Source organism: Tribolium madens, unplaced genomic scaffold, assembly GCF_015345945.1.
Source record: "Tribolium madens isolate multiple individuals breed KSU strain unplaced genomic scaffold, Tmad_KSU_1.1 Scaffold_96;HRSCAF=242;Tcas5.2_LG5, whole genome shotgun sequence".
Taxonomy (NCBI): domain Eukaryota; kingdom Metazoa; phylum Arthropoda; class Insecta; order Coleoptera; family Tenebrionidae; genus Tribolium; species Tribolium madens.
The window spans coordinates 11,011,171-11,022,917 of NW_025401068.1; the positions used below are offsets into that span (position 1 = coordinate 11,011,171).

The 11,747-nt window shown below is 33.4% G+C and overlaps 1 protein-coding gene across 1 annotated transcript in view; it reads right to left on the minus strand.

The window, feature by feature from the left end:
• Positions 1-11,500, minus strand: part of LOC123013967 — a 16,083-nt gene extending 4,583 nt beyond the window's left edge. The window contains exons 1-9 of the mRNA XM_044412851.1: positions 11,366-11,500; positions 11,181-11,321; positions 10,961-11,142; positions 10,789-10,920; positions 10,632-10,739; positions 7,574-7,835; positions 7,318-7,527; positions 689-1,007; positions 318-644 (exon numbers count right to left, since the gene is read on the minus strand). Of these exons, the coding sequence (XP_044268786.1) occupies positions 318-644; positions 689-1,007; positions 7,318-7,527; positions 7,574-7,835; positions 10,632-10,739; positions 10,789-10,920; positions 10,961-11,142; positions 11,181-11,321; positions 11,366-11,489 (1,805 nt within the window). The 5' untranslated portion in view covers positions 11,490-11,500. The remainder of the gene's footprint in view (positions 1-317; positions 645-688; positions 1,008-7,317; positions 7,528-7,573; positions 7,836-10,631; positions 10,740-10,788; positions 10,921-10,960; positions 11,143-11,180; positions 11,322-11,365) is intronic.
• Between the last annotated feature and the right edge of the window lie 247 nt (positions 11,501-11,747).

An 11,747-nucleotide genomic window follows, 5' to 3' on the forward strand; every position in this document is an offset into this window, starting at 1 on the left:
ACTTATTTTTTCACATAAAATTATTGATAAATTTTTTTGATAAATCTTATATTAAAATAAAATTTCGAGTTTTAGGTCAACAGGTTCTAGATTTTTTAGTTAAAAAATAAATAAATACTAAAACAAATATTTTTTAAGTTTCTCTTTAGCATTTTTTGATGAGTTAAAGACAATATTTCAGGTAGTATTGTAATTTTTCTTGAAATCGCAACAAATTTGACTGATGACATATGAGTCCAGAAAAGTACTACTTTACTACCGATTTCCAAAATTGAATATTGTGTGCCCCTTTCAAGTTTCGGTAAAAAGTGTCTCACTTTCCCTTGAGCAAAATCGACAGTCTTTCATCAGCGGGACTAACATCCTCAACGGCGTAAATATCCCCGCATTCGAGAGTCATCACCGTGGCTTCCCTCACAAGTTCTTTAAAGTGTTTGCGACTGACTCGCAACGGCTTGAAGACTTTGAGGTACAAATCGGTTAATTCTAGTGTGAGAGTTGGTGGGAGAAACTTCCAGGCCAGTAGAACAGTATGTGTGAGATTGAGGATCACCAGAAGGGAGTTCCAGAGGAGGATATCGGGGGCGCAAACCTCCACACCGCCCCAAAGCGTCAGAAAAAAATAACCGATGGAGAGAAGCGCCCTGTAGGAGGAACTTCAGCGGGTTTCGAGGCGTTTTCCACTCACCTGACGATGAGGACACTCTGCTTGAAACTCCCAGGCACTAGAAACGCAGCGGCGAAGAAGAAGTTCGCCGTCTGGAAAAGCGGGTGTTGGGCTGGGGTCCACTCCTTGCAAAGGGCCCATGAAGTCGACTCCGGACCTGTACTGTTAAACGTCTGGAATTCGTAGTCGTAGTCGGAGGTGTTGGTCAGGTTGTAGAACTCGCCCCAGGTCGTGTTTTCCGGGAGATAAGTGAAATTTTTCATTGTTTTTTTCAGGTTTGTTTTGATGACTCGGTTGGACACGTGTGTCCTCGACTGGATCAAGGGAACTTCCATGCTTTCTGAAATTTTGTTTTTCAGCTGAAATCACGGCCAAGTTGACTCACCTTCATAGTATCAGGTGATTTTCCGTAGTGTTGTGGCACTCATGTTGTTTTCCGGGTGAAATTTTCACAGAATGCGATGTAACCTCATCGACACGCCCCATTGTACTGTCTCCCAGAAAAACACACGGGGATTTTCGTGAGATTAGAGGAAAAGCGCCCGAATTGGACGACTGGCTCATTGTAGTCGGCCAATCGATAGCAGACGCTTACGTCGACGGTAACACACAACAAATCCCCTTTTACTACACCTCCGGAATTCTCACCCGGAGTCTTCGAGACTAGACTCCGGTGCTTATGTGCTATATAAATTTTAATGTGGTACATAAAGCGTCCTGATTAGAAATAAAAAATAAACTCGATTCTGGCGTTGACCTAGATTTTTTGCACAAGGGGAAATTGCGTTTTAATCGTTACTGAGGCCCGGAAATGAAAAGATAGAAGTTTCACATGATTTACGACAATTTTGGTGGAAATTTTCATATTTTTGATAAGCTTGATACCAAGTGAACCTGAAAAAATTTGTGACGCAACCAACATTACATTTCAGAGATAACGTGGATTTTATATTTGGTTTTAATAAATTAAACATAGTGACCAAACAGCACTTCAACTTTAATTTATAAAAAGTCAAACCTTGGAAAATTTGGTAAGAATTACTAAAATGTTGAAGAAAAGACCAACAAGATTTTCATTTATGGAGAATATTTAAAAAACACTTCGCAGACTGCACGTTTTTATCCAGCACAATATCCATAAGTAGTCGGGCTTTCTGAAACTGGAGTAATCATTTTGACTCAGAAAAACTTGTCAAAAATAAAGATGCGAGTACTTTGTTTATTTTAATTTAATTTTATTTTAATAATTTAATATCTACGTTGTCTTTGAAATGTATTGTTGGTTTCTTCAAAAACATTAAGGGTGTCCGCGACCAACGATTCGAGACGTTAGTATATTGAAAACAAGATTACTCTCTTAATATGCAACAGAATTTCATGTATTATACATCAAAACAAAGGTTTTTTAAATCTACAGGCCGATACGTTGAGATTTAAAAAAAAAAATTTAATACTTTTAAAAAAGAACAAAAATGCATAAATGGTGAACTTGAAAACAACTTTACTCAGTCATTTTTCAAGTAATCAAGTTTGGTTTTTGTAAGATAATTTAAAAGAATATTCTATAGGCCGATACGTTGGCCTTTTTTTAAAAAAGTGTTTAGTTTTTGAGATATTGTGATTGATGTAAAAGTCACGATATTTAACGGTAGACCTAAAGATTCGTTTTAGGGTTTTGGTATTTATTACAAAATATTAATTCTTAACAAATTCAACAAACACCATGTAATAAAACACTGTTGTTTTTAAATTATTAATAAATATATTTTGCCCAAAAATGCCTCCTAGTTCATTGCTTTTACCACTAGAGGCGTTGCCAGCGCCGCTTCTGTGGAGGATCGAGGGTCTCTACCTGCCGTTGTACCAACCCAAGCAAAGGACGGAATATGGTCATCTTTATCATGTAATTAGCATAATAATTTTCAGTTATTATTATTATTAGAAAACTAGAAGCAGAAACATTTGACGTGAAATGAGAAAATAAGCTAATTTTGTTGGAATTGTACTTCTACCGAATCTGCCGTGTTTAGTAGACCTGACCATTTTTTTTCGATAAAATGTGTGCCTTGTTGGGATCTAAGATTATTTATTATCTCTGAGAGAGTTTTAATAAATAGCAACAATAATCAGACAAAATAATTTATCATACAACAAATTTACACCTATTATTAATTAAACAAATTTTAACCATTTTTCATACTATTTTATTCGGTCCAGCAAAGACTCAGCTTGTTTCGAGAGCGTATACAAAAAATTTATTACTTTCAAACAAATGCTCGCCAGAAGTCTAAAACAAATAGTTTTTTAGCGAGGCAAGTATGAAAAAAAATCATTGAAGAGATCGTTTTTGTTTTTTAATTTATCGTTGTTCTTCATAAAAAATGATTCGGCCTATCACAATCTTTTTTTTTTATAAGATATAACTATAAATGAAAACTTCGCATTTTCCTACGGTTAGTGGTAACCATAAATGGCAAAAAATTGTAATGGAAAACAAGAACACTTTTAAACCAAAAAAACCTAGTTAAAAAAAATCATAAATGCCTCTCCAAAGAATATGAATTTTATAATGCGCATTGTAAATTTGATATTTAGATGTACAGACACGGAATTTTAGACGATTTGTCATTCGGTTGACATAAAATGTAAAACTGACTTTATGTGCAATTTTTTTTTGATTTTTGTAGTTTTTATGCTGACAGTTAAATAAAAATGACAATAATTCAAAATAATAATAATAAAAATATAACTATGTAAAAAACGTACTGCAACTGCTGGCATTACTGTATGTATTGGGAAGTGACGCCAAAAATAAATTTCAACTAAAACTTTCAAGTCTTAGATCCAAACGTCAATGATAATGACACTAAAGCGCGGCTTACGTTGATATTTTTTGAACTTGATGTCCAAAATTTTCAGTCCACATTTGCATAAATTTGTAATTTTTTCGATTGTAAAAATTTTTATTTATGGAATTATATGTTTTGTTACCCCATACAAAAATTTAATTTCCATGGAAAATGGAACATGTGAGTTTTCTAATTTAATAAATATGTATAACCTATCAGGTAGATAGAATAATTATAATTAAATTTTTTTTTAAGATCCAAAAGTTAAAACAATTTCTAAGAAATTTCAGGAGCAACTTCCACAAATTCAAGGCATAAAAATATTAGTGAACTGATCTTTTACTTTTATTACAATTTATTACCCTTACTAACCCAACCCTTGAACGCAGGTAAAGTCTGAGTTTGGACCCTGTCTAGGGTGTATTGCTGGTTGCTTTTGAAAAAGAATAATAAGTGCTGAAAACCGATTCGCCCGTTCACTCCCGGACAGCCTTAATCATTGGCCTCCAGCAAATAATTAATATAAATTAAAGTAATATAAAAAATGTGATCGTATTTTCAGAACGAAATTGTTTTGTTTTTGAGTTATGCGATTTTTTTGTCAAAATTTGCAATTTATGTGTAAAAAAATTTTTGAAAAAATTAAATATAAACCGGATAGTTGTAATCCTGAGAGTATAACTTTTATGAGAAAAATGATTTTATAGTGGGTTGCCATTTAAAAAAATATTTTTTGTAAAACTCAAAAACAAAAAGAAATTTCGAAAAATTTTATTCTTGTTGAATTATCACATTTTTATGGTACTTTATCACTCATCAATTAGTTTTTTGTTTCCATACTTTTTATTCACCAATACAGGGTGATTCAGCTTAAATGACCCACCTGACCCCTCTTGGCAGACAACACATAAGACATTATGCACTTATTCCTTGATTCAAAATTAAATTTTCAAAATATCGAGAATCAAATAACGATATTTTTCGATTCATGAAACTTTCAAAATTCGAATATGAATCAAGGAATATCTGCTTTGTGTGTTATAGGTTGTGTGCCAAGAGGGGTCTAATGGGTCATTTAAGCTGAATCACCCTGTATAGGTAGCGATATAACGAACTAAAAAAAAATGACGACATTGTAGTGGAGTTGGCCGAATCGCGAAAAGAAAATAATAAATTGGTAGCGGAGCTACACACATTACGAAAAAAACTACCGTGCGATCAAAAAAATAATAAATTAGAGTAGGCGGTGATTAAAGTCTTTCAGATGGCAATCCTGATTTTTGACATCAAATGTCAGCGGAAACTTTGACTAGTTTGCGTTTTATTCCTTTTGAGTGAAATAATGTTCACTTTAGAGCAGACATTTTTTATTGCTGTACAAGAGGGAAACGGTGGATGGTCATTTGCACTTTGAGTTTGTGTGGAAAATTTCTAGCTCAGATTTCCAGCCAATGTGTTGCCAACTGTAGAATTCAATCGACGCCTACTCTAATTTATTTTTTATTTGATCGCACGGTACATAATACGATATTTAAGTCTTCAAGGGAATATAAAAGTGATGTGTGTAATAACATTTGACGACGAGAATATCCAACTAAAAAAACATAAGTTTGTGTTTTTTTAACAGTTTCTTATCTGATTTATTTTAAAACATTAAAACAAAGCCTAGTGGCCTTTTCAAAGGACGAAGCTTTTTTGTATTTTTTAAGAAAACTAATGTGCATTTTTTTAAACATTTTTTCTGTAATATAAAACTTCAAATAAAACATATAATTTAGTTTTTATTTTAATTTTCAAAGAAAAAAATAAATCAGACATATCTGGGTTAATAAAAGATCATCAGCAGCCAGATACTCAGGCGATACTCGTCAAGAAAAGATTAAAAGTACAAAGAATAAAAAGAAGATTTTTCTAGACCACTTGTAAATTTAATGAAAACAATACAAAAATATAGTCATTGCCTCAACCGATATAAAAATATAATAGAAATATAATAATAATATAATATATAACAATAATATAAAAAATGTATATAGAGAGATACCAAAATAACATACATGGGCAAGGGGCAGGACCTTTCCAATGTGATGTGTGCCTGAAGTGGTATAAAAATGAATATAAGAAACAACGCAGCGAAAATAAAGAGTTGAATTGTGGAGAATTTAAAAGTTTTTAATTTTTATATTCTGTGGGTTTTAAATGATCTACTCCCAGCTGACAGAGTGAAGAGATTTTTTCGAAAAAAAAAAGAAAAGACCACGGTCCATTTTAGAAGTATTAAAAGTTATGCGTTTTTTATTCAAAATTGATTACTCTATTGTTTTGACCAAAAAAAAAATGTTAAGAGGCCAAAAACACAGAAAATATGACCTGCAATTGCTGGAACCGGAAAATGAGTAGATGTATCCGGTTTTCGTAAAAACTAGTTTAAAATTGGAATATTATTTAAATTATAGGTCATTTTTGAGGTTCAAATATTGCTTTATATTTATGAATAACCCTATAAACAACAAATTTAAGTTCCAGCTTTTTTTGTTAGATTTATATAAAAGAAAGAAATCTAATTTATCGGCGTGAAGTTGGTTTTAAACTTCGTGGCTGTTTATTCAAAAAAAAATTAAAGTTGTGTTTTTTAGGGAACTTCGATTAATTTCACCCGCGGAGGACCTCTTCTCCAAGGGCTATGATTCACTAGGTCCAAGTTAGGATTTGCTTGTAAGATTACTTGTTTTACCTTGTTATGGTTATTGTTATTGAATAAATTTCTCTTTTCAATCGACACCTGTGTTTAATTAAAACGGACCTCCCCATTTTTTCCCACTGTATAAAAAGCTAGTCGGAAAGGCACTTTTATGTAGTATAGAGGGAGATAACATCTTCGATACGAATTTGAGCATTTTTTGCTAATATTTTTTTTAACACAGAATTACACAACTGTAATTTTAAATCTAATACGCCGTTAGAAGATGTAAATAAATAATCTTCAATTTTACGATATCAGATTTTGAATTTTATTACATACACCTATTAAAATGATTTTTGCGCACCAAAAACTTTTTTGAAGTATTATCTATCTTAATTGCACCTCGATTATGTAGGGGTCTATCTCGTAAAACAAAAAAAATTCTCTTATTTCTAAAATTTCACTACACAAATTTGATACGTTACAAGAAAATAGTAATTTTCTCTGTAATCTACATTAATTGAGAAATATTTTAATAAAAAATCAATTTTTTAGCTACATCTAAAGGGAAGATACAGGGGTTTGAATACAAAATTTGTGCAATTTTATATTTTCTAAATTTTTTACAAAAACGTTTTTTTCATAGTGAAGACAATTCCAAATGAAAAAACGACTTCCGGATTTGAATTCAGCAGAAAATTTTACATAATAATCAGTTTTCAAAAATCGTGTGACCTCGAATCCGGACGGTCATATTGGCCCCTCGACTACATTCAAAGAAATTATCTTTGGAATAAAGATAAGAACAGAAAAACAAATCAGAAAAATTAAGATTATTGATTATATAAAATTTATATATTTAATATAAAGATTTTGTTATTATAGACGGTGGAAATTTACTGTATCAGTATTTTTACTAGGCTTTCTCAAGAATAACACTAAATATTATTCCTTTTTTTTTGTTAATACCGTTCTAAAGTACTTAAACAAATAAAGCTTAAATAAAAATTAAAAGATCAAAAATCGTTTTTTTTTTCAAAATCTAATATTTCAATTTCTCTCAAAAAACCACAAGTTTTGAAAGTTTCAGTGATTGTTTTATTTGAAAATTCAGTCCATATCTACAATTTCACAGCTGTGGTACTTGGAGCTGGTTTCTAGCCAGCTTTCGACATCATTCGACGTAAGATCATCGTTTGAGGGAAGCTCAGTGAGTGGTTCCATTTCACTCAAAAAATTATGGTTCAAAGTACCATTTTCCTTAAATTTCTCGTACGACCGATACCTGCTATCATTCGAAAAAGTACCAGGAGACAAAGGAGACATCCCTGGAAAAACCACTCAAAAATCGTTTCAAAAACCGGATTTTTGCACCTTCGCTCTTCTTGGTCCGAATCGGCGATTTGTACTCTCCACTCGACGTCAACGACGACGTGATACTCGGCAATCTGATATCAAGATGTGACCCTTTTGCCGTGACAATTTTATTATTCATCGCGTAGAGTTTTGTGGCAATATCGCGAGCAATAAGAGTCGTCAAAACAGTGGCCACGTAGGTGTCCTTGACGAAAAGGTACTCAAGAGCGGACCTTTGCCAATACAAGTATCGACAAGTGCTCGCAGCGACGATCGACACCTGAAACAGGGGCGAATCCAGGAATTAATTTTGGGGGGGCTATCTAGAAATTTTTAGAATGATGAGGGTATACAGTGAGCGGCAAAATTATAGAATAATCTTATATACAGGGTTATTCATAAATATGAAGCAATATTTGAACCTCAAAAATGACCTATAAAATGATGTTAATTTAAATAATAAATAACTCGTGTCCTATCTCTACTGATAAGAATTTTACAGCCCTCGGAATATGGGTATGGAAATTTGATTTTTTTGTAATAACTTTGGAACTATTTGACCAAATATTATAAAATTTGGAACATTTCCATGTGACAACATACCCTTTAAACTGGTAATCACGAAAACTGGATACATACACTCAATTTCCGGTTCCAGCAGTTGCAGGTCACATTTTCTGTGTTTTTCCATTTTTTTGCTCTCTTAACAGCAATTTTTTATTGCCCAAATCGATAGAGTAATCAATTTCGATTAAAAAACGCATAACCTTTAATACCCCTAAAATGGACCATTTCAAAGATATTTTAATTTAAACTGTGGACTGCACAACGCTGAAACCAAAAAGTAGGGATTTTGAATAAGTGATATCCACGGCAACCAATGACCATGGTCACATAAATCCCTGCCAGGCATCTGTTAACTTTGACAATAAATTTTTGTGAATTTTTTATGAATTAAATGCTACGAGATCTATTTGGATTTATTCTAAGTTATGTTTGGAATCTGAGGTAAACTGTTTTATTAAATATTTTCGATTAATTGTCTAATAATCGTCCAATGTCAAAGTTGACAGATGCCTGACAGCGATTAGTGAGACCATGGTCATTTGTTACCGTGGATATCATCCATTCAAAATCCCTACTTTTTGGTTTCAGCGTTGTGCAGTCCTCAGTTTAAATTAAAATATCTTTGAAACGGTCCATTTTAGGGGTATTAAAAGTTATGCGTTTTTTAATGGAAATTGATTACTCTATCGATTTGGGCAATAAAAAATTGCTGTTAAGAGAGCAAAAAAATGGAAAAACACAGAAAATGTGACCTGCAACTGCTGGAACCGGAAATTCAGTGGATGTATCCGATTTTCGTGATTACCAGTTTAAAGGGTATGTTGTCACATGGAAATGTTCCAAATTTTATAATATTTGGTCAAATAGTTCCAAAGTTATTACAAAAAAATCAAATTTCCATACCCACATTCCGAGGGCTGTAAAATTCTTATCAGTAGAGATAGGACACGAGTTATTATTTAAATTAACATCATTTTATAGGTCATTTTTGAGGTTCAAATATTGCTTCACATTTATGAATAACCCTGTATTTATTAAAACTGAAAATATTTTGTTTTGGAAAAATGCTCGAACAGGTTAAATTTTTTTTTTTTAAATACAAATTTTTTATCCACAATCACTCTATAAAGAGACTTTATTCCACACTTTAGATGCGTATAAAGTACCACTTTATCGACTAGTGGAATAAAGTTACTTTATTCGACTGTTAGTAAACAGCGCACCGCGTAACAGCTTACTACGTTTAACCGAAAGCACACTTGGCGTGACGTTTAAATGTCAGTTTAATTTTTAATTAAGTTTGGAATAATTTGGGCCTATGATTGTGGATAAAACGTTATATTGCAGTCGTGTGTTAGCCGCGTTTTATCCACTTAAGAAAATTAACCGCTCGAACTGACGTTCTCACGGTTAAACATTCTTGCGTGGATAAAACGCTAGCTAACACACTCTTACAATAAATAACTATTAACTTGGTTTAAAATTCTACCGTTGTTTTTTATTGATATAATTTCACTTTTTGGAAAACTTTATGTAATACATAATATTTTGGTGTTGCCATTTCGACAATTAAAAAAATCTATCGAATTCGCTAAAAAAATTAGGGGTTTCCATTAAACAAAAAATGTCGCTGCCGTCATTACCCAAAAACCAAAGAGTGTAGAATAATTAAAACAAGGTGAAAATTGTGTATAAGGTGTTCGAGCGAGTTGGTAAAGTTCATTATTCAAACAGATATAAATTAGATACCTAAGATGTGGCCCAAACAAAAATTACAATTGATGATTTCTTTTTAAATTAGTAAAAACTAAGTAAGTATCGAGAGATCAAGATAATTTGTCCTTGTATCCGAAAACGTATGTCCTGTGCGTATGTCTGTGAAACGTCATTTAAAATAACAAGTGGAAGGTAAAATCCCATGATCAAAAAGATAACCAAATTTATGATTTACCTTCAAAAAAGAACGGTCTTATTATTATACATCGGCGACTAATTCTAGCGCATTTTGCCGTTTTCGACTTGTCATTTTATTTGACCTGTAGTTAGTTCTAAAACAGACATACGTACAGTTGCGGAATTAAAAATTCGGGCAGTACCTATTTTTTGTCACTTTAAAAAGTTCACTGTAAACTACCTTTTACTGTAATCATGACAAGAGTAAAAAATGAGTTATTAATATAAAGGTTGTTTTAGAGTTTACATTATGAAAATGACAGTACTGCCCGAAATTTTAAATCCGCAACTGTACGTTTTCGGATCCAAAAATGACTCGATTACAAATTATTTTGATCTCTCGGTACATGTATGATTTGTAGTGTTTGATAAGTGTGATTTAAAAAGAATTCTAATGTTTTTATTTAAAAAACTTTAGGTCATAAAGTTTTTATATTAAAATTTAAATATAAAAAATTGAAGCTTTTGGTGGCAGGTTTGGGGGGGGGCCTCCCCTGGATCCACCCTTGACCTGAAACTCGTTTCAGTTCCGTTTCAGGAAACCACAGAAACATACTTTGAATTTATCATCGACGGTGTTTCTGCTCGATTCGAATTCGGGCGAATCGAGAAACTCGCATGGGAGAATCGGGTGCAAAAACTGGTTGTCGGACAAGACGTTCACCTGAAACGGTTTATTGTGAAAAAACTGAAACTTTTGACCAATCACGGACTTTCCCTGAAAGCAGTAAGCCCAACCGATCGGTTCGGGTCAAATTTTGGACTGCGTAAGCCTCACCGGCGTGCAGCGACATGATTTGGGCGAATTCCGCACTCACCATTCGCTTGTATTGAAGTCTAGAAAGCTGAATTTAGTGTAAAAACACTGAAACGCTGAAAATCTACTTTGAAGGGTTCAAAGAGCGCGTGGTAGGCCTCTTCCAGTTCTGGGTCAAACTTCACGGGTCTCAATTGGTACAAAATATGGAAAACTTGGGCCATATTCATCAACATGAAGGCGAAATTCCAGGTGAACACATCAGGGGCGCAAATAATGTTCCAAGCCCAGGCCGAAAACAGCATCAAACCTTGGGTTTGTTAGAAATTAGAAATTTTCAGGGTTTACCTAAAATCAGCCAACAGTGCATGAAAAGCACCCCTTTTTTCGAGCACGTGGAGGAGTAAGCCAATACGAAGCACATGTTGGCGAGTTGGAAAAGGATGTTTTGGGGGTCTTTCCAGTAGTCGCACCATGGCCACCAAGTGTCTGGAAGAAGCTCAAAGTTGGGGGATTTTTCTCAAGTGACTTACTTGAAGGGATGTTATAAGTGAAATTTTTGTTGTTGAGGGGTGAAGAACTGTTAGAATCGGTTGTTCCGACTATTAGGATATGGGGGCGTTCTTCGTTATGTTGGAGACCGGTGAATTCGGGCATTGTTGCTTTCGATTTGGATCGATAAAAGCGCGCAATAGCTTTGAGCTGCGACAGGGAACTGGGGGAGATTCGGTGGTTGGCAAATAGAGGGCGCAAGGTGCCCCAAAGTAGACCCTTTTTTTATATAAACATTTTTTCAAAGAAGTAAAATGGCAATTGTCGAAAAACCCCAAAATTAGTTAATTATAATTATTGGTAATTTTTCTAGTAACTCCGTTACGGACACCGAAAATCGCTTAAAATTTTGATAAAAATCGA